General features: G+C 36.5%; 1 protein-coding gene across 28 annotated transcripts in view; it reads right to left on the bottom strand.

Moving 5' to 3' along the window:
- Positions 1 to 2,232: 2,232 nt before the first annotated feature.
- LOC142337853 (uncharacterized) overlaps positions 2,233 to 24,086 on the bottom strand; it is a 232,282-nt gene continuing 210,428 nt past the window's right edge. For all 28 annotated transcript variants that reach the window (XM_075387410.1, XM_075387418.1, XM_075387416.1 and 25 more), the window contains 12 exons: positions 22,832 to 22,931; positions 21,875 to 22,078; positions 20,851 to 20,993; positions 20,151 to 20,323; positions 19,703 to 19,769; positions 18,521 to 18,685; positions 17,751 to 17,865; positions 15,475 to 15,795; positions 11,980 to 12,189; positions 11,100 to 11,254; positions 5,724 to 5,919; positions 2,233 to 2,829 (listed from right to left, as the gene is read on the bottom strand). In XM_075387410.1, coding sequence (XP_075243525.1) covers positions 2,552 to 2,829; positions 5,724 to 5,919; positions 11,100 to 11,254; positions 11,980 to 12,189; positions 15,475 to 15,795; positions 17,751 to 17,865; positions 18,521 to 18,685; positions 19,703 to 19,769; positions 20,151 to 20,323; positions 20,851 to 20,993; positions 21,875 to 22,078; positions 22,832 to 22,931 — 2,127 coding nt within the window. In that variant the 3' untranslated portion in view covers positions 2,233 to 2,551. The remainder of the gene's footprint in view (positions 2,830 to 5,723; positions 5,920 to 11,099; positions 11,255 to 11,979; positions 12,190 to 15,474; positions 15,796 to 17,750; positions 17,866 to 18,520; positions 18,686 to 19,702; positions 19,770 to 20,150; positions 20,324 to 20,850; positions 20,994 to 21,874; positions 22,079 to 22,831; positions 22,932 to 24,086) is intronic.

Here is a 24,086-nt window from a genome sequence, read left to right as displayed (position 1 = left end):
CCCATGACTTTTAGGAAAACACTCAATGTGCGTACCTTTGGTTGACAGGTACGCTTGTTTTGATGCCATTGAAGCATAGAAAAAGGAAATCTTTGTGATCTATTTTTGCAAGCCTTTTCAGTAAATGACTGATTAATGGGAAATTTACATAACATGTTCCATAATATGGCTAATTCCTAACATTCTGCATTCCGAAGGCAACTGAAGTTTTCACCAGATAATCATTTTGCGAAATAAGAGAAATGGATGAAATCACTTTAGCTGCGATAGATTAAACTTGCGTAGAGAAAAACAAAAAGCTGTTTTCTTATCATACTACAAACATTTTGTGCAAATGAGTCTGCAAATTATCTATATTAAGAACTGTGGCCCTGGCAGTAATGCTTCTTTTAATGAGACAAAATAGGCTAAGATACTTTTACCAGTTCTTCCCAATTGAGGTAAGAAAAGAGGAGGATAAAAAAGTCTCCTCTGAAAATCCTTGTGACCGCAATCGCGTCCATCGAAACTGCACTGTACTATAAAATCTTTAGCTTGCGTTCCAAAGTATTCCAACTCCTCTCGTGAAAACAACACAAACGGTTTGAAATCGGAGTAGTCGGTGCTTGTTGATTTCTGGTACGCATCCGTCCAGTTGAAAGCTGTCATATTTTCATCAAAGTTGCCAAAGCTATCATAGAAATAGTCCAAGAACCAATCATTGTAGGGCACAGAGTTATAACTATTACAGCCGGATCCAAAATGAAAATCAAAAGAGTCAAAGTAGTTGCAGCCTTCATCATCATCTAAACCGTACTCAGTCCATGTATAAATTTCATCATCAGTGGACCGCTTGTTGCGGTGACGCGGTTCAAAGACCCGATCAACATTTGTCGCCTCAGAAACGCGACGTTTCGCTCTGGAAGCCAATTCCTGTTGTTCATACAATTTTTTTGGTAGATCAATGTTTTGTTCTGGCCCAATGACCAATGTCTCAGCATCTCGCTTCGCCCGTGAATTGGTATCGACCGATTTGTAGTAAATTCTGAAGCCACGGTCTGTAACACTGATATCGGAACGGAAGAAGACAGTCATTGATGGACCAGTTGTTTGAATCGTGACTTCGGGTGCGTAATAGCCACAGAGTCTTGCAGATTGGGAGAACTTGAATGCGGGAGAGGAAGGGGAACTGCCATCCCTGAATAGTAAGTAATCCCATTCACAGTCCATTCCCCACTCAACACCAAAGTCGGTGTCGATCCTCACCTCAATCACATCGGTTGAATCTAGGTTACATAATACCTGTTCAAAAATTCCAAAAAGACCATTTATCCACTGCTAATCAAAATGGTCACTTTTTTGTTCTGAGTTTTGGGTTAAATAATTGTACTAAATGACTAATGACGCAGGAACCAATAAAAAAGCTAGAAACACGGATTGAAGGAATAATGCAATTAAAGTATTATTGAGAAATATATTTGTAAGTATGATTAATATGGTTGTGATATAAACGTAGCGCTATTTATTTTGAGCAGCATTGAAATTATTTTATTCAGTCGTAATTTCCGTGAGTGAGCTTGCGTACAACGTTTTCCAATTTTGGCTGGAAAAAATAATGAAATGACGAGTTAATTTGAGAATACTAAAAGCAAAATTAATGACTGGCGTCAAAACAGGTGTTATAAGTCATTTATGTTGGGTCCAGTTTTTATGAGATATTTTTTGTCATTGCCTTTAGTTTTTCTAGACAACGCAACTTTCAGACACTGACATACTACAAAAACAGCAAATACCCTTCACCATTGGGGTCTGACCAGTTATCAGTTCCGATTTAATGATGATTTTGAATTGTAAAATCAGAATATAAAGTTCAGAACACATTGGACGAACTTTTTGTAATGTTTGCCTCGCTGAGTGCGGGTCGTAATTCTTCAAAGATGGTCTTTTGAAGTTTATTTATCGCGTGGGTCAGAAAGACAGATTGTCTGGGGACAAAAGGGGGGTGAGGTCTGCAATCATCCATAAAAGCCGTTTGGTCCAAGTGATATGAAGTGTATTTGATTGCTCTGATTGCTGAAGCGCTTTCTTTATCTGATATTGAAGTGAGATTATCGATGCTGACGTCATAGATAGTTAATGGAGTTTGTTGAACTTGCCTGCTTTTGAGATTGATGTCGTGATAAATGTGTTTGAGTAGCAATTGGATAAGAGCATTTTTTTGTGGTTTTTTTCTCGATATCTGCTTGGTTACTGTTTTTTTTTTGCTTTTTCCTTCAAATTTATTATTTTTATTGGCATCTGTTGATAAGTTTTGTTTTCTGGTCTTAAGCCATTTTTTTGGTCCTTGTCTTCTTATCTTGCATTCATTGCATTCTTTCTATATTTTTTTTTGCTTTTACGATGATTTTTCTATTGTTTTTTATTAGCTTTTGTTATTGCTTTTTTTGTCGTTGTGTTCCGTTCCAATTGCTGACGGTGATATGTAGACGTGATATGTGAGTTATGAAGTTGATTGGATGTGTTTGTGATTGCTTGCTCGTATTTGTTTGTTTTTTGGTTTGAATTGATGTGGCTAGAATACAGGTGAAAGGTAGGTTTCCACCTGGTCAATGGCGAATCGCATAGCCTCTGCGTTTGTCTCGTAGCATCCTGTCGACTTTATGAATGTCTGCAAGTCTTCCGGGTTCATGGTCTCCATTTGTGCTGCAGTGTAGGAGCTGAAAATGTTAATTGGTACTTCGCATCCGACCAGCCATTTCAAGCACACGCCGCCTGGCCATGCTGAGTCCACGTTAACATGTGTAGTGCTGCCTTGATAAGAGATGAATTCCATTCCGGGTGGCATTGGGTCTAAACAAAAACGGTTTTTAAAACATAACCGACTAACGTCGGGCGAATTGCTCTCAAACGACCGGCAAGCGGTTGGCTTGGTCAGTAGCTAGCCACGGGGGGGGGGGGGTGCACCGGGGGCTGATGGGGGCAGCACTGGGTTGGGTGGGTGGAGCCAATAGTGGGGGTGGGGGGTCAACAAGGGGGGGAGGTGTCTCAACCTCTGAACCGCCCTTCACACCATAAGTATAAGTCTCCAAAACAGTTTGAGCTGAAACAGACCTGAAAGGCTCTAAGAGCACTTAATGCCCGCTGGGCGCTACCTGTTTATCCCGTTTTTGAGGACGAAAAGTCAAAAGCGTCAGACGAAAAATTGGTCAAGCGAAAAATCGCATAAAAAAAGACCGACAGGACTAATATAATTGCTACAAACTTCGTTTGAGAGCAATTAATAATTGCTACAAACTTCGTTTGAGAGCAATTAAACATTCGAATCAGTTTAAAGCATTCCAAACATAAACATGACCGACTAAACGTCGGAAGAATTGCTCTCGAACAACTAGTGGGAGCTCTATTCAATTGCAGCCTGCTTCAGTCGAGGGGGGGCCTGAATGCGACTCAGAACTTACTAATAGGGCTTCAAATAACCTCATTAGATGCCAATAAATACCACTATTAAGTTTCGGCGCACTTATCATTTGACTTTTAGCATTGCCGCCAATTGAGTTCAACTGCTTGAAATTCGGAACGAGAGAGAACTTTAGATTACGCAAAACGCAGAAACAAACACGGTCAAGCGAAAATTTGGATCTATTCTGTTTCGTCCCCCCCCCCCCAGCTTTGTAAGCAAAAAAAATTTTATGACCCCCAGACGCATGTGCAATTTTTTTTTACTTAGTAACGTGTTATATAACAACATATAATTTGTGCCTTACCTATTTATCCCAATTTTGATGACGAAAAGTCAAATGGTCAGATGGAAAAAACTATCAGACGAAAAGTTGGTAGCAAGATAAATCGCATGAAAATGAGCAGCAGGACTAATACAATTGCTACTATCTGTGTTTGAGACCTATTAATCAAATTTAGAGTACTCGAATCTCAACAGGTATTAGTTTTGTATAATTACTGTTCTCAATGACAGGCATCGTTGTCAATTGATGATCCTAATAAAGCGATGAAACGATCCCAATTTCCGTTGTTAAAAAAGCGTCATTTGCTTATCTGGCATGTTCTTCAACTTATTTTTGACAAACCTTTCTTCACAGAGTTTAGAGTTCAAATTTGATACAAGTGTGCAAAATTGTTCTGTCATCTCGACCAAAGAGAAGTTTCACGCAATCTGTTAAAAAAATTGATGTTCATCAAAACTTGTCAACATTTAGAGGTGTCCAGACAATAGATCAAAAGGACAACAGATTGAAAACAGAAAAAATGAGACAATAAATCGAAAATTAATCTCCATTCTTATTGGTTGAAATTAAACATAATTTATGAGCTGAGACATAAAAATCACATTATGGCCATGCCTTAGCAACCCGTGGGACTTGATATGAACCCATCACAACTGAATAAAAAATCACAACAGAACATGTGCAACTTGGCCAATACGCAACTTTAATTTAATTTGATTTAATTTAATTTATGAAACTATTACAACCGAACATCAAATTGAGCGGATAATTACAAACATTACCGATAGTTTGCCGAAAAATAGTCGCCGTTGATTCCCACAGCCATGATTGGGATTAAAAGAAGAGAAAAACTAATAGAAAAACGAATTTTGTACACATACAATTTTAAAGTGCAAAATATGCTGATGTCATTTTGGAACTGAACGTACTCTTGTTTCGTAGTGAGACCAAACACGGGCTAATATCAGTACCAATAAGCATTAGAGATGGTAACTAAGAACAAAGTTCGAGTAACAGTCATCTAAAATTGGGCTTTATGGGTTTATTCCGTTTCTATTTCTGATTTCGTTTTTTGATGCTGACTCTGTTCACTTTGAATTGCTTTGCTAAGCAACAACTGTCTAAAAACACTTTTAGCAGAATGAGAGAAAAGTGAAAATAGCCTACAGAATTCAAAAAGATTTCACGCCAATTGTTGAACAATCTATGAACTAAGGTAAAGCGAAAAATTTTTATTCGACGAAGTAAAAAAACATAGCAGGACAAGTCCTGACGTACAATTCAAAGAATTTTCATTGGATAAACAAAAAACTAGACATAGAACGGACTATGATTGAATTGGAAACCATTTCTAAAAAAATCAGTTTAAAAACAGAAAATCAATGTCAAAATGCCGCTTAGGAGAAAAAAACCACTAGCTAGAAATGAAAATTTGATTCAAACAAAAAAAACAAGGCCTAGAATGAACTATCAATGCATTGGAAAAACCATTAAGAAAACAATCCGATTCAAAAATTTAAAAAAAAACAGTAAAAACCGAAGTGAAATTGCCGCATGTGAACAAAAAACCACTAGCGAGAAAGCAAATTTTTGTTCATACACCGTTTTCGAAATCTGCTTTAAAATTAGACCGAAAAAATTTCACGCCGCAAAACCACTTGATTTTTCGCTCCACTTCCTGTTTCGGCGTGACCAAAATCACTACTCCAATTTGACTTCAAAAATCATGAAAATGTGTGCACAGATCTTAAAAAAAAGACAGCGCCCCAATATAATACAAATTCTTTGAATTGTAATAGGAGCGCTATAATAGCCGGCTGAAAAGCTGAGGCAGCTATTAATAACAAATACTTGTAAGTAGAACTGCTCACTGGAAATCGGACGCTTGAACGTAAAGATCGGATAGAAGGCAATTAATAATTTTGCATTATGGCATGGCGGTGGCCATGTAGACAAATTTCAAAAATGATGGGTCTGGTGGGGTGTGCCAGAAGTACTTACCATCACTGCCATCGGTGCCGTTGAGATGTGTTTGACCTTGCACAAGGAAACACTTGACCCTGTCGTTTGTAGCTCTGGTGACGACAACCTCAGTGTTACCTTTGACAACTGCGTCGTTCTCGATCACAGCGTCCAACGTGACTCCATCGTCACAAGAGGCTTTTCCTGTTACCCAGTCTGCAAACTCATAATCACCCTGCAACAAACAGTGAAATTGTTGCGTGGACGCCGTAATAAGAGATTGGATGAAAAAAGAAAAATTTTGAAAAAGCAGATAGCTGTACAAAAAAACCGTTTTCAAAGTGTGAACTATTTTGATTTCATTTCGTAGTTATACATATGTTTCTTGATGAGAGGATACAGGGGCTTGCATCACTGCCAATAAACATAGCCGACTAACGTCGGGCGAATTGCTCTCAAACGACCGCCGAGCGGTTGGCTTCGTCTGTAGCTAGGCAAGGTTTAGTGAGGCTAGCTTTAGCTTAATTGAAGGGGCGTAAGTGAGCGCAGCGGGGGGGGGGGTTAACAGTGGGGGGAGTCAAGCTCTAAGAACCGCACGTTGCACCATAAGTCACCAAAACAGATTCTGCGAATCGCATATTTGAAGACTAGTTAGCCGAAAGGCTCTAAGAGCACTTAATGCCCGTTGGGCGCTACCTGTTTATCCCGTTTTTGAGGACCAAAAGTGAAATGCATAGGACAAAAAATTGGTCAAGCGAAAAATCGCATAAAGAAATGACCGACAGGACTAATATATTTGCTGCAAACTTCGTTTGAGTGCAATTAAACCTTGAACCCGTTAAATAAGACTGAATAGAACAAAGCTCAAAAAATGGACATCTAAGTTCTATGGGGTTAACCCACGTTTCAATATCCTTTTTCGATCCAGACTCTTTTCAATTTATCTTGCTTTGCTGATCAACTGCTGCATAAAAGCTTTCTGAGCAGAGTCCGCATAATAAGTTACATAACAAAAATAACATACCAGGCAAATTGCCAGAAAAATTGACGCCGCCATTGACTTCCCCAAACCCAATTGTGATAGCAAGAACAGAAAAGGAACATTGATTTCTGTACAAAAACACAGCCGGCAAATTTCCAAAAAAATGAACGCCGTTAATCCGCTTCATGCACATTAGGATTGAAACCGAAAAAGAAAAAACATACCCGGCAGATTGCCGGAAAATAGCCGCCGTTGATTCCAATAAGCATGATTGGGATTGAAAGAATAGAAGATTTTGAAAAAAAAAGATTTTTGTACAAAAACATTTTTTCAGTCCGATTTATTTTGATGGCATTTCGTAGTTGAACATAACGTACTTCTGTTTCTTAGAGAGAGGCTACAGGGGCTACTATCAATACCAATAAGCATTAGAGATGGTAACTAAGACTTATAGGTACGATGTTCAAATAGCGGGCATCTAAAATTGGGCTTTATGGGTTTATCCCGTTTCTACTTCTGACTTCAACTTTTTATACTGCGCTTTACTGAGCAGCTGATGTTCAAAATCACTTTCTGCAGAATGACAGAAGAGAACTAACCTAGAGAAGTCAAAAAGATATCACGCCAATTGTTGAACAATCTATGAACTAAGGTAAAGCGAAAAATTTTTATTCGACGAAGTAAAAAAAATAGGAGCGCTATAATAGCCGGCTGAGAAGATGAGGGCGGCTATTAAACATAAGAGATAGAAATTGACCGTTTTTTTAAGTGTCAACTTTTTTTTATTTGGAGTGCAAATTCTGCGTATAAGGTTAGATTCTAAAATTACACAATTCAGTTTTTAAACTGAATGCCATTAAGCATAAAACTAATACCAGCTAGCAATCGCTTTAATGAACTTTGATAACCTAATGCACTATGACTTAATGACCGGGATTTATAGGCTTATATTGTTTCTTTTGATCTTTTGATTTTGCTCGTTTGACTTTGACCGTATTCGCTACATTGCGCAATTAAATGCGTGAACGAAATTAAGTGAAGTAAGTCAGAGGTAAAGCGTGAAAATCGTGACTTATTTAAAACGAAAAACGTGACCAAAGGTAAAGCAAATTTTTAAAAAAGGAGAGCGCCTAAATAATAGCCGCTGAGAGGCTGACGGTGGCTATTAATCATGTTTAAGACGCAAACTATTTTGATGTCATTTCATAGTTGCACATACTCCTCCTGTTTCTTAATGAGAAGATGCAAGAGCTTGTATCAACACAAATAAGCACCAGAGATGGGGATTAAGATTTATAACAACAAAATTCAAGTAGCGGGTATCTAAAATTGGGCTTTATGATCTTATCCCGTTTCTAATTCCCATTCGGTCTCTCGATAATGACTATGTTAATTCTCTAGTTCAATATGCTGAGCAACTGCTGCTTAAAAACAATTGAGCAGAGTGAAAGAAAAATGAAACTAGCCTGGAGAAGCTTGAATTATGTCACGAAAAATATTGAACAAGCGGGAAACTAAGGAAAGCAAAACAAATTTTGGTTGAACAAGTTAAAAAACGGGCCGCAAAATTTCAGGCCGACATGAGGGCGGCGAAAAACCCAGAAAAATCGGAAAATTCAATTTCATTTTTTTAAATAGTTGAATTACATATACAAACAAAAAAATTTAATTTATGCAATCAGGGCATTAAAAATGCTCGCAAAACATTAGAAACGCCGTAATAAGCTCATGAACATTTAAGATTTTTTAAAAATGGTAAAACTTTGAGAAAAATAGTATAAGCTCAATTTTTTTTTTATTTTTGTGATAAATCATTAAAAAATTTTATTCATTTTGAAGTAGAAAACGAGTATGAGCAAAGGGCTTCAACTCAGTTACCAATAGACGCAGTCACAAAATGGCCATTACAATGAGCGAAAAGCGCTAGAGAAGCCTAAAACCACAATACAAGTGAAAAAGCATCGTATTAGTTGCACACTAAAAATTCAAGGCGCTATTAAGACAAGATTATTTGTATTTTTTTCCATAATAACCTTTCAGACAAAATAAAAGAAATTAAAACACAAAATTTGAGAAAGCGGCACGTGCAAAAAAACTTTGCTGCCTGAGCAAAAAATTTTTGCACCTACATATCTTGCTTTGTTTAGAAATATGAATGAAAAAAACACTCTCCTTTCTCTGTGAACTTGTTCACAAAAACATTTGCAAACTCTCTTCACTCCCCAAACTTCTTGTTTCTTTGCTCACTTACTTATCAGAAAAGCAACAACCGGATGAATTCTGAAGACTCGAAGCAATCGCTGAAAAACCAGCGTTTCAAATAACTAATATCTGATTGCACTACGTATCAAAAAAAAATTAACAATCTCAACTCAAACAAAACGAGAAAAAAGCCAAAACGGAATCTAACCGATTGCGTTTGCAATTTGATCAGAAACATGTATCAACGCAACTGTGTTCAATGCAACTGAAAACATAAAATTGCTCACGCAACATTAGAAGGTGATGACAAGCATACAAACGTCTCTAACGTTGATATAAAGAAAAAATAGTGCAAAAATTTTCGAAAAAACTATATTGCTCGTCAAAATTCGTAGCAAAAATGCCTGGTACCAAACAACCTGTATTCAATTTGTAACAGAAATGGCGTAAGACCAATAGGCATCAATTGAGTTACCAATAAAAGCAAAATAAAAGACTACAATGGTCGAAAAACTGCTTAAAATTTTTTAAACATAAACCGACTAATGTCGGAAGAATTGCTCTCGAACGCCAGGCGGGTAGAAAACCATTTTACCCCACAGGGAATTGAACCATTGCCCTCCCGCTTCATAACCACATGCACTTCCGACTGTGCTATTTGTCCCTAATGTTTGCTATCCTGCAACCAATTTTATATTAGCTTTACTTCGGAGTGAGAGCAATAGAGATCACTCAAAAAACATAGCCGGCAGATTGCCGGAATAGCTGCGAAATAGACTTGCGTGCCGTAAAATACAGATGGAAAAAGATACAGAAGTGAGTTGATAATAGTTATCGCCGCCGTCTATAAAACTTACAAGTTTATTTCAAAGGAGGCTGTTTTTGGGTGCAAAAAAATTTTCCCTGTCGCGTCTCGAACCGGCGATCTCCGGATTAACAGTCAGTCGCCTTAACCACTCGGCTGTCGGACCATACAATCTGTTTTCTTACAATCAACTTTGTTTTAGGAACAGATTCTGTTTCTGAATAACCGCAATTTAGGTCACGCAGAAAGCGTGAAATCAAGCGCGAAAAAGCCATTTAAGCAGTGACGAGACAGAATGTTCTAGAACAAATGTAAAACGAAAATGAAGCGTCAGACGACGAAACAAAAAAAAACCAAGAGCACCGCAATATAGCTACGCTCAGCTTACAGCTTCGCAGCTATAATAAAGAACGAAAGCGTGATAAAGTCACTTGAGAAGTCAAAGAATGTTCGAGAAGAAAAACGCAAAATGGTCAAGCAAAAAATTTGCATAAAAAAGACCAACACGTTTACAATAATAGCTATGAATTTCGTTCAAGAGCAATTCAAAGCACTGCAACTAGAAGAAATCTCTCTTCCTCTCTCTCTCTCTCTCCGTTCTTCCAATTTTTTCGCTGAAACAGCTTATACGACCTTTATTTACTCCCTGAACTTCCGCTTTAAAGCTCGCTCACATCAAAAAACATACAGCTCTCCGAGTCGTAAAAACAGAAAACCATAACTCCTCTTTGAGTCGAAGAAAATGGCGCCACACCGGCCGAGATGAGGGTGTTATTAAAAAATGAAACCAGATTACGTCAAATTTTACTTCTGATTGATTGTTCATCGAAATGTTAAAACCGCTCAAGCTAACTCTTCTGAAGAAAGCTCACTCCATTCGTTCTGATTACGTTCACTGATTTCACAAAAAAACTGAAAAGTGCAAAAGTTATGTGCAAGTTTACGTTTCAGGGTTGCTTCAGGTTTGATTTTAGAAAAAATCTTATGTCGAAACTAAATTTCAATTTAATTAGAGAGCATTAACTGTTTTTCTTATTCACCCTGAAAAATCCCAGTTACATTAATAGGCTATATTACAAACAACTGAAATTGGTTCTCTCCTTTATAATAATCTTGTATTGTTCCAGCTGCTTTTTTAGTCTGAGAAGAAAAATATACTCAAGAATAAGCATTACGGGTTCCATGTTGGGATATCTACATTTTACAACTCCCAATTCTGATTCAAATTGTTCACATGTGTTGGGTCGGAACTTTATATGTGGGCGCACAACACCGATTCTCTTGTAAATTCAATTATGTATAAACTCTTGTAACATTCTTGTAAACCTTTGCAACACGAACTGCTTCCACGTTCGCGTTCCACTGTAAATTAGTTGTTTGGATTTCTATAAAAACAACAACACAGCATGAGTTAGTTATTACTTACTTCGAGGTTGTTTATATCGCAGAAAACAAAAGTTTTCAAGTCATAGTCCCTCAGATTGTTCCACCTCAACACGTTGTTCACACTTCCACCAGCCACTTCCTTAACCATGCTCACAATCACATGACGCTCTCGCAAATTGGCCAAGGTTATCACTCCTGAAGAACAAAATTATCCTGTTTAGAACAAAAAATCGAAATCGTTAGAAACAGAGGCTGTACCATCTATAACGTGCCAACACCAAAGTTCTTGGCATAACAAAAACAGAATTGAAATATCATGACTCAGGCTTCAATGAAAGTACATAACGATCTGGGAACATATTCACAATTAAAGAGGTCGTCCTATATTTTTAAATTGCACCATTTTAAAAATCATGCTGCTAATTTTAGCCAATTGGATTAAGATCCGATAAATAGGGACCAGGGATGAGATCACAGAACTGAGACCAGTTTGGTCCAGGCGCAGTTGGATCGCGGACATAGGGTTCAGGCGCGACCCAAAATCATAGTCTATTCAGCCTGGCCCGTACCCAATATCCACCCGTTTGGTCCAGTTCGAACCAAAATTTTGTTTTGCCCACGGAGTACAGTAAAATAAGATATAAACAAAAAAAACATAAAATAACAGAATTTTTGAGAACGCAGAATGAAATTGCTTCATTGAATCGAATGTTGGGATCTTTAATGCCTCATTTCTACGTTTAACAACGAACTGCCAAATATGGAACATGAAAAATAAATTATCCCTACACTTTTACGAATGGTACTGTGACTTCAAGTATATAGATTAACATGTAAAAGTTTACCCTTTGGTTATATTCGTTAATTTTACATATTAAAATTGGGAGAAAATGCAAATTAGGAAATAGACAGCTACAAACCGTCAAACTCTTCGTATCCGTCGCATATGACAGCATATTGTTCTCCAGCTTTGGCCAAAACGTTGACAGCGGTGGCGCGTGTGTGAGAGATTCCGTTGTAAATGAGCTTGCACTGTTCGCCAATGTACTCATTACCCTTAGCATTTGTGAAGACGAAAAGGACGGCCGTCCGTCCATTCAGATATTCGTGCTCATTCACAACTTCCACTTCTGAAAACAGATTCGTAATTATCAGATAACTATAAAATATAGTCAAAGGCTTGTATGAAATGGGCGCAATCCACCCCAATGAGCCCCAATGGAACTGAAAAAGTAAAGAAACGAATGAAGAGACAGACATTATCAGCTCCTTTTCTAAATTTTTGAGAATTTTCTAATTTTTCTTTTTGTTAACAATCTGGGCTGAAAATTTCAGCAGGGATATAAGTTTAAATTTGTATTCGAAGATTGCAAATCGAAATTTTATTCGTTCAAAATCTCCAATGTTTTGTTCCAACTACTCTCGTCTGAACTGTTGTAGTAATTACTGCTTTAACATTTGATTGAATGTTGATAATATTTTATTAATTTCGTTTTATATTAAAATTTTTTGGATCCTTTTTCGACCAACTTTATCGTACTGAATCTTTTATAGATTTTTATGAATTAAATCATTTTTGTCATTTTGTTTCAAAAGATTCATTCTTTTACTACTTGTTTCTTGTGTTTCTATAGTTTCCGTCGATTTCCGGCTGACCATTCTAAAAGATAGCAGCAGATGTTTGAATTTTGGTGATAATTTATTAATTTAGTTTGTGAAAAAAAACGTTAACTTTGTTTTTGGATGCTTTTTTGAACAATATTTTGTACTCTTTGTAGTTTTTATGTATTATTTCTAATCTTATTCTGTCATTTCGTTTCAAATAATAATTCGTTTTTAATACTTGTTTCTAAAGTTCCCTTCGATTTCCGGTTGAACGCTCTAAAAGATAGCCAGCAGATTTGTCTGCATTTTGAAGATATTTTATTAATTTCACTATACAATATTGACTTGAAGATGATGATTTTATTTATTTCATTTTATATAAAAAACGTATTTTAATTTTGGATGCTTTTTCGATCCATTTTCCGAATACATTCTTCATAGTTTTTTATGTATTCAATCTAATATTACTTCATATCGTTTCAAAGAGTAATTCATCCTTTAATGCTTGCTTTAATAGTTTCCTTAAATTTCCGGCTGACCGTGCTAAAGATAGTCAGCAGGTGGCCGGAAAACAATCGCCTTTGATACCACTAACAAACGTTTGTAATGAAACAAGTCAAAAATTAGCTGGCCTATCGGGGTAGTATCAACTAAAAAAACTTTGCTTATATGGCAACAGATACAGACTTGAGACGACGGAGTATTTGACGAAAAATATAATACCCATTTAAAAACAATATTTTTAAGAAAAAAAATCAAAAAGCTTGCGGTAATTTGGTCACCACGTTTAGCCATTGACAAATTTCATTAACATGGACTCATTTACTGACCTTGAAGTATTCTAAAGAAACCTTAGTTGACGTCAATATAAGAGTTGAAAAGTCATTTAGATAGTGAGAAATTTGTGAAATTCACCATATAAGTTATTTCAGATATAAGTTAGTTTCAGATATGACGTCGTGCACAAAAATCAGCGAAATAGCAGAGAAAGAGCAGCAAACACGTGTAAAAACATATAAGAAGTTTGTTACGCGAAAAAATGTAAAACGAAAACAAGCGTCAGGCGCCGTAACAAAAAACATAGCTGACAGATCGCCAAAAAAGCAGACCAAGAAGAGAATTATTCTTTTCATTAACAGCTGAGATTTTAAATTTAGAATCTGTATAACTTATTGGTGTTTCTATTTGCTGCTCTTAAAATAACTTTCAATTTGAAGGGATATACACTCACTTGACCTTATCTCCTTAAATTAAAGCGAAGAAAAGTCAATTTCAGAATGAGGAAGTCATTTTTGAGAGTGAGGTAAGTCAGGTGTGACCAAAAAAATTTTATCACGCCAATGAACAAAAAACTCGGTCCACTAAGAGCGAAAAATCACGTCACGGACAAAATTCAGTTGAAATTGCATGGACGAAAGCAGATTTGAAGTGATTGTGACGTCGTATGGTCGTAACAAAAATTTGGACGACGACGAAAAAAGCCAAGAGAAGGCCAATATTAGCCTCAGCTATCGCTTCGATGCTTTTTTAAAAAAAAACAACTAAAAGTACCGCAAAAAAAGCTATGCTCAGCTTAAAGCTATAATAAGTGTCCAATACTGTTACAATTTACCGCGTCGCTTCGGTAAATTCCAAAGGCATCATGAACTTTGCCTTTAACTTGGAGGAGAGAACGCCTGCTACTCATATTTAGCATTAATTCATAGCATAATTTGGTGCACTGAGTCTTAAAAAGAAGAAATATTGTCTTGTGGTCTCAATTTTGCTTACAATTTTCATTTACGATTTTAAATCCATTCTATCAATAAGCTACGCAACGAGTAGTAAAGAAGTCAGTTGCGAAGGCGTACGGAATTAACAGATAAATCAGTTCATTGAGCTGATACATCGGTTAATTCCGTGCGCCACCGCAGCTGATTGCTTGGCTACTCGTTGCGTAACTCAGAAATCAGTTGCAAAGAAATCTCTAACGTTACTTGAAGCGTGAACAGTATTAATGATAACATGTAATGATATCAGAAATGAAGCGTATATTTCTATCGCCACCTCGAATATTTTGTCTTTCATGATTGACAGGATTAGAACTTAAGGTTTTCCAGCTTGACGTCTTCTTAAGAAAAAAAATACCGACTACTCTAAGTAGAGATAGGGATTTACTGTCAGTTCTAGTATCGTCACGTGATTTTCCACGCACAGACCAAAAACAATCAAATTGCTCTAAAAATATTTTGCAAATAATAATTTACTTTTTGTTTTTTTTCTGTATAGTTACGCCATCTAGTAGTTAGGTGTTTAAGCAATTTTGGGAACAGTTGCAAGGATTTCAAGTGTTCTTTTTCAACTAGGTTATATTTTGAAAGTTTTATTATAGAACATAAAAAATTATCGACGGTAATGCCGATTTAAATTGGATGCTGGTTTGAACGGAACATGAGGACAAAATGGATTTCGGTGAATAATTGGGATGGGTTAAATAAATGGCGTAGTTCATATCTATGTTTCTTGTTGGTGTTCAGTTCTCTGATAGCAATTATTTTCAGGTTTGAATGCGTGCTCCGACAGTTCTTTAAGTAGATGACGGCCTCTGAAAGCGGTCTACGGATTGACCGTCACCATTTTAACCTTTATTGCTTTGTATTTTCTTTTTAAATTTTTTCACTCTTTATTCGTTCAGGTTGTCATTATTTTGCGCTGGATGTTATGATTATTGTTGCACGTGAGTTTGGGCTGGTTGGTTTAGGAAAATAAATTTAAAAGATAGGGTTAGAAAAAAGGTGAAAAGAAGGAAAAACGTTAATAGTTCTGCTAACCTGTAGCACACTGAGTGCAATGACAAGCATCATCACCCTGTCTCACATTGAGAGGCACCACAAACTCCTGAGAAGAACTGGGAACAGTCCTGACTAGATCCCCAGACTCGAATTGGTAGTGCTTCACTTCACAGTTGAATGTCATCTTCTCAAGGATCCACTCTTTAGCCTTGCAACAGAGACACGTGCTCAGGACTGTCTGGCTGTTTCCGGATAGCTCGTACATACTCTTGCCACAAGAGCCAGCACACTCGGTGAAGCTGCGGATACCAGATGATACGCATAGGTACTGCTCGTGTAGTCGACTGTCGTAGTTGAACCCTAATGAACGCATACGTTGTTGAACCCAATGTATGTACAACACTGATCAAATTAAAAGCAAAACTTAAAAAAAAAACATTTTCTAGACTTTGCTCAGTGATATTTATAAATTATTCCCAACGCTGCATTGCTTGTTTTTCTTTGGCACGTGCCAATAAATCAAACAAAAAGGAAATCAAAACGCGTTTTTTTTTTCAAAAAAAACAATGAATGCAAATTCAGCAGTTCAGACTGTTAAAAATAGCAGCGATAAACTTGATTGCCTTAAATGCCAAGTATTGCAGTAATTAACAGTTGTGTAATAGATCAAATAAGATAGGAGGTGACATTCTACCCCCCGTACAAGATAGAGTTACGCAAGAAACATTGACTTTCAAAATGACTACTGCTTTTACATTTTGCGCTTTTGTGAACATTAAACATCCTTTGAAATCACTCGCTGCAAAACTTGGATAAAAAACAACCCAAAAATTATCTCATAAAAACCCCCGGTAGTTTGCCGGAAAATAGCTGCCAATAATTCCATAACCCAAATTGGGATTGAATGGACAAAAAATGGAACCAATTAATCGTTGAACAAAACATTTTGTCACGTGCAAACTATTTTGGTTTCATTTCGCAGCTAAACATACTCTTTTTCTTAATTAGAAGATACAGGTGCTAGAAACCAAAAAGAATTAAAGATGGTAACCAAGACTTATAAGAACAAAATTTAAATAGTGGACATTTGCCGCAGCGAGAAAGCTGCAATTTGACCAAAAATTATATCCTGTGAAACAAAAGCAGTGATCGAAATAGATCCTCTTTACGCATTCATCCTTATTCAGCGAAGGAAGAGGCCAAAATTCTGATCGATGTGATAAAAAAAACTAGAAAACAAAAAACGTAACACACAAGTAACAAAGTCGTGCAAACCAAATTGCCCAAAAAATGCCGTCATTTAATCCTATGAAGAAAAGACAAAACTGGTAATTAAAAAAAATGGCGTTATATTTAATTAATAGAATTTGTAGCTTGGCTTATTTTGTAATATAAAGATAAAGGGATTAGTATATAAAACATATAAACGCATAAACATATGGACCTGGTAACTGTGGGATTAATTAAAAGAAAGTTCGAATAACGGGTATCTGAAAACAGGGTTTATGGGTATATCTCGCTTCCATATTACATTTTTTTCTTCGATAATCACTCTGTTGATTCCACATTGTTTTGCTGCTACTGTTGAACAATTGCTGTTTAAAAAGCACTTTGAGCAGAATGAGAGAGAAGTTAAACTAGCCTAGTGAAGTCAAAATATTTCGTGCAAAGTGTTAAACAAGCTATGAACCCAGCTACAGCGAAACAAATTTTTGTTCAAAAAAATATAAAAAATTTGGTCCATTATAATAGCCAGCTGATAAAATGAGGTAGACTAATAATAAAAACAACCAACTAACATCGAAACAACTGCTCTTGAACGACTAGTGAGAATTTTAATGTATTGCAGCCTTCTTCAATGGTCAAGGAGGGTGGCTTGGGGAGGGGCTAACGTCCCTAGAGGTTATATACCACTATAACCACTAATCACATTCAAAGCAAAAAATTAAACGAACTTCGGCGCTTTTTCATTTGACTTTCAGTTGTGAACTGCCGCTACTTGAGTTCAGCAGCTGACACTTGTGCATGAGAGCAAAATTTAGATCACGCAAAACGAAAAAATCACGCGCGTAAGAGTCAAGTGAAAACTCAAAACGGTCAAAATTAAATTTTGAATTAAGAAAATGACATACACTTTTACACTGATTGCTTCAAGCTTCGTTCGAGAACACTTGAAATAGAAATATCATAAGGCAATTTATGATAGCTACACCCCATTGACGTATTATCATTGACGTATTATCATATAAGGTATCAAGCTTCTATTTTCTCGTCCAATCAAAATACAGTTACTAAAATAAGTTGAAATAACTCACTGTTCTGAACTATTTGAAGCTTCTGATCTTTCTTGACGTGAGGTCTGCATAGAGGTTTCTCCACGCAATAAGCACAGCCTGTGGCGGGATCATACTTCTTGGTTTGGGTCATGTTCTAAAAACCAAATTAGTCATAAACTTGCTGAAAATTTCATAAAGATTCATCTCACATAGTTGCATATATAATATGCACCTAAGTATATTTTCAAGTATAACAATAGTATACGTTCAGGTTTTCAATGGAGATATAAAACACTCAAAGTTGATCATAATTTTGAGAGAAAAAATCTTAGAAATTAATTACCTCAACAAGAATCAGAACAATTATTATCTTTTGAAAGACTATTACAAAGCAAATCACGTTTCAGATACCATTTATTGCTACATAAGTGACATTAAATGAAAAATAAAAAAATAATGACCAAACCAAATTCCATTTTTACTTTTTACTTTGTCAATTGCAACGTTGTAAAGCTTACTGGTTAGTCTAGTCAAGAACAACTTAGGAATCCAAATTGACGGAATGCTTAATAAAAATTATTAATGCAATTGAGAGCAAAAACTGAAGACATTCCTCGTCATTAGAAGCGTACAACATCTCTACACACAACTATGCGAGCATTGTTTTTTAAATGGTATAAAAATAGTATTACTTTGCAATACTTTTTAAATTATAATAGTACCTTGTGGTCAAACACAGTAATAAGACAGGGGGGGGGGGGGGGGGGGGTTGAATGTTCGTATGGGAGTGATAAATAAAGTAAACTAACATCGCATTTTGGCTCTTCGAAGTTTTCGTCAGGCACCCATCCGATGTAGGACAGATTTGTATTGAGCTCATGTCTCAAGCACTTGGGCACGTGACAAATGGGTGGGAAGGTGGTACCTGGGGTGTATGTGCTGTCTGTGTAGTTCTCAACCTCTTCTCCGATTTCCTACAACATACATCAACCATTTGCCGAGTTAAAACTTTCCCCAGTCCGGACGGTTATCTTGTACGATCTTGCATTATTCTTGCGAGAAAAGCGTCCAGATCTTGTATCTTACAAAATAAACGTTATTTGCAATAGTCATGCATGATCTTACAAGATAAGCGTTATTTGCAAGAGTCTTGCAAGATCTTACAAGATAACCGTTGGAGCTCGCCTGGGTTTCAGAACGATTATATCAAAATTATAACTATTAAACCACAAGTAATCAGAAATATATAAAAAATCTGACGAAATCGTGTTACGATAGTTTTATTTTCAAGTCAAATTCGTTAAATATACCCCTAAGTTAGCGGCTTAAGTTCCAAATGAGAGAAATGAAAATCACGTAAAAATCAAGAATTCAATCATAAGTCACTCAAAAAGTAAGATTACTAAAACTAGCGAAAAATACTCTAGAACTCTATAAGGAAACATTTTAAATTAAAAAAGACTCACATGACTACAATAAATGAATGGTTCAAACTTCGTTCGACAGCAAGTAAGAACCTATTTAATGATGCACGAAATGATGCTCAGCATTTATTGAAATGACCTTCAGATCTTACTCCTAGGTAAAATCTGCGTATTACGAATGGTATAATGTATTCTTTTCCACTGAATGCAGCACTAATTGATCATTAAACAGATGAATTGAACGATTTCTAGACGTTTTCTGGCGATACTTTGGATCGATGAGCCAATAATTGTACTGGTTCGGATTGTTGTCTGAAGTTTGTATATATAATTCTGGACCGATAGAAGTACCCTGAATCCATCGACTATTTAAACTTCATACAAAACAAAAACGATTGTTTTCTTTCCTAATTTGAAGTTCGTTTGATATGGCACCTGGTACGATGACAACAAAAGGCTGTGCCACGCTATCATATTTTATTTATTAACGCAAAGATAGAGCAAATGACGAAAATACAAATAAATGTAGTCAGTCAAAATAGAAAAATTAAAAGGTGTTATGCTTACGTATAGTTTTCCTTTGTAAGAGCATTGGCAGTCGTATGTCACTGTCAAGTTCACTCCTTGACACTCCCTAAAACCAAAAAGATGATTTATAAACACATTTTAAATCTCGGTTGCATCTCTAATACAATATTGGTCTCTATTTTACAATTATTCTCTGCTTTTTTCAAAATAAATGTCTAATTAAAAGCTTTGAGAGGGAGAATGAATTAGCCCAAAATACTCTAGAGCTTTCTCGTCAACAAAATCGATAAATCACAATAACCATAGATGGCAGATAAGCTCAGCACTATAAATAAACTATAAAAAACAAAAATTATTTTTTAGATATTTAAAGATTTTATGTATATATTGCGGGAAAATTTATATACACCAAAAAAATATAATATTAATATTAAAATGTTAATATATAAAAATGTGTGTATGTGTGTGCAATGGATGGAATGCTAACATGGTGCATGGTGTTCCAGGGGCCATTCCAGGGCAGTCTTCATATTCCCTCCTGGTGTCTGGTGCCATGAAGTCGTCATCAATATTGCCCAAAGCATCTCTCAACTCTTCCATCTTAAGAATGCAACCACAGTCATCCTTGTGTATACACTTATTCTCTTTCTCGCTGTACACCTGAAAACGACAGCATGTCCTTCCAAGCTTTTCCATCATGAAATTCAACTGGACTAGGATACTTATTGGATATTTTCCGGGTAATGGCGGCAAGTCACAGCCCCTCATCTCAGTTTACCTTTTGGAATTGAGGAAAGCAAAGTAATTTTAATTAATCATTTTGTCATTTGAGATCAAAAAACTATTCATGCAATTAAGCGGCATCAATAATTCTAAACTCAAAATCTGCCTGGACGTTTTACGGGACCTCTTTGAAGCCTATTTTTAATTGACTCCGCATGAGTTATATACCGTATACATCTCTTTACAGAATTGGGAAACCAGGAAAACCAAATTTGATGGAAAAGCGATACAAAAACTTTCGAGATAATCGAGTTGATCTGTTTCAGAGATTATTGTTTGACCGACCTCTCAACGAAATTTAGAAAACATCTCGTAAAAATTGCTATTCTCCCCTTTGCATGAAAATGTTTTTTTTCTGCCAGACGGATTTGAATCTTCACTCTAAAAGTTGAGAAAAGTCCTACCATGTCACTTCCTTTGCATCTGCAGTATGGATATGTCACCCGACTGTCACACCTGTCCATTCCCATTGACTGCCCAGTACAAGTCTCGTTGCACACGTCATGAGGGTCAGCATCACTCGCCATCACTAGTTCCTGGTCCGGGCCTGTTAATGGAAACGGACACATGATTACCTTACCTCATAAATGGGTTAAACATAACCGACTAGCGTCGAACGAAAACGACTGTCGAGGGGGTGGCTTTGGTAGTCGCTAGATTAAGCCCAAGTAGCCTATTTTCACCACTGGCATGGGGGTATCCAAAACAGATAAGATTTCATAAAATTCCTCCTTCCTTTACCCAATAAACCTTTACACATTAAATTTACGCTATAAAAAGCTTACTGGTCAGATAACCTATAGCCCCCCAATCATAGAAATTATACCATAATGGGGGCTATAATTTCAGGGGGGGCTATAATGGGAAAGAACCGCATTTTTGCCCAGGTAGAATTGCGTAAATAGGTAACTACAGTGCATGAAGTTAGAGACTGCTTCTAATATGCAGATATTGAGGGTCTTTCTCATTGTAGCCCCCTCCCATGAAAATATACCCGTCCATTATGGTATAAATGCCATGTTTGAGGGGGGGGGGCTATAGGTTATATGAAAGACCCGATATTAAACTGTGTACCAAGAGGCACGTGCTAAAAACTGTAACTTTGAAACACCAAGTCATAAGGTTGATTATAGAGATGTAATTCAATGGTTAGGAAATGGATGGTTTTTTTTCACGGTAGCAAAAGAAGATTTGTGAAGCAAATCTCACGAAAGTTTCAAGTGTTGACAAGGAGCAACAGCGGGCAAAGGGTACCCCAGGCATACTGTGCCAAAGGAAATATAACTCAAGGGTCTTTTTTGAAACACCACCAACACTGAAGTCAGTGAAGCAAGTTCTCTGACGTTAGACCAAAGCACCACCACCAGAACACGTTCAACATTAACTGAAGGCGGAACACCGCACAAACTGACACAGGTTAGTAATTACCGCATGAAGTGGGTCCACATGGTTTCTCATTGGTGTCCTCATAGCCAGTGCATATTTCAACAATGATCTCTTCGTGTGCTTTGCATCCCACGTAGCACTGCTCTGCATTCGGATCTGGGCTGGACACTGGAAGCCTTGTGTTGCAGACCATGTCTTTCTTCACAGATTTGAAGTGTCCACAGTTAACTGGAATGTCGTCACAGACTAAAACAACACACATCATGTCACCAACAATAAGATCTCAATCATAAATTTCCATATTCTACGGGACGGAAGGGTGCGACAGCTCCAAAAATAAGGTTGCAGTCATAGCTTGTCCGGTATGAAGAGAAACAATTTGATTGGGATTTAGCAAAACAGAATAGAGCCTTTGATTGTAAAGACACAAGACATAGATGAACTGAAACCTTTTCACGCGTGAACAAAATATTTGTTTTCACAAGCCTGTGTGAACAAACTAATGCATGTTTTTACACTGATATTTATTCATATAACTATTGGTTTAGATAGATTTTTCTTGCATTCTTTATCAGTGAATCTAGTTTTAAAAGATTAACCACTCAAAAAAAAATTTAAATCTAACTTTATTCGTCTACCAAAATAATCAACTTATTTGAATAAAATATCAACAACAAAAAAAAACTGGAATCAAAATGAAAATAGGCCGTGCTATGAATCAGAAATACAGAATCTATAATATTATTGAAAGGTATTGACTGGCTAAGTGCTGAGATTTTTGGGACCTATGTGCAGTTTTTCAAATGGTCAAAATGTAGCATGTTCAATAGAAGTACAGTGAAAAGTAAGCGAGTGATCATGACAAAATCCATTTGAAATACCCCAGAAATATTCCAGAATCTTGTTTAAATGTTCCAAAATGGGCACAAAATAGGGAAAATTAGAAGGATAAAATTTCCCTACACTCAGTCAGATGTGATGGCATGGAATTGAACTAACTTGGCTCGGTTGAAGTTGTCTGTGGTTGGGTGGTAGAACCTTTCGATACTGGCGGAGGTGATGTGTTCTCAGGCTTAGTAGATGAGCCCTTAGAGGGCACCTAAAAACAAGATAGACTTTAGACCACTTCTTTTGACTAATTTCCTCTATTCAAATCATTGCTGGATCAATTTTTAATTTCATTCAGATTTGAGTAAGCAGTTGATCTGCGTATTTTGCTGCGGTTAATATTAACGAAGCGACATAATAGTAGTTACTGAAAAGACCTTCATTTACCGTGATCCGAGGTATTAAACGACATAGAAATTAGACGACAAGCCAACTTCCCAAAAGATTTTATCAGGGCGAAGTGAAAACGACACAAATCAGGATTAGATAATTCAAATAGTGTTATTAAATAAAACTCGGACTTACTTATATTCGGAAATGATAATTTGCTCGGTTTTGCGATAGATCCAGGTCAAGTTTTAAGAGCCTCTGAGATGGTCAATTAGCATTTCTTTTCAAACTAGGGGACGCTACTTTACGCGCTTAATCGGGTGTTAATTCCAATGAAATGTGGTTTTAAAGTGGTTAAAATTATTCAGGTGTTCACTAAAAAGTTTTTCGGTGAATTTATAGGTCGGCCAATTGGCCAGCCACGTTATTTATATCCCCTTTTCAATAAAACATGCGTTATTGTCAAGTGATTAGGCCCCTAACAAATCTAGAATATTTGAATAGCAATAACTCACAATAAGTTCCAGACAATTACGAAAAAGAAATATGCGGTGACTTCAAAAATCATGTCCCGTCCCAATACGTACAATTCGGTGAAATAAAATTTGAAATTAAGGTCTTAAAATAGCCATGCGCCGAAAACAACTGAGAAACAAACATAACCGACCAACGCTGGACGACAGCTTGCTCTCTCAAACGACAGCTTGTTCGTTAGCTAGCTTAAACTTAGAGAGGCTAGTTTCTTAGAGTAAGAAGGAAAAAAGGCACGATCTACTAAAAATAACTTGTATATAATGCGTTCTCAGCAGTTTCGACGAGCCTTACATCTATGACAGTAAATCATCGAGAGAAATGCACAACAAAATTAAGTCTTAAAGCATCACCATTTATCCCGTTTCCGAGGATGATAAGTCGACAAAAAACGATGACGTTGAAAATCACAAACAAAAAGAGCAACATAAACTAAATAATTAATATAGACATTCAATGACAATAATTCACGAGGAAATTTCTTCTTGTTAAGGTTATACGAGCA

This window comes from Convolutriloba macropyga, chromosome 4 (genome assembly GCF_964194025.1).
Source record: "Convolutriloba macropyga chromosome 4, txConMacr16.3, whole genome shotgun sequence".
Classification (NCBI taxonomy): Eukaryota; Metazoa; Xenacoelomorpha; order Acoela; family Convolutidae; genus Convolutriloba; species Convolutriloba macropyga.
Note: the sequence above shows the minus strand (reverse complement) of the source record. Positions and strands in the feature narration are given on the sequence as shown.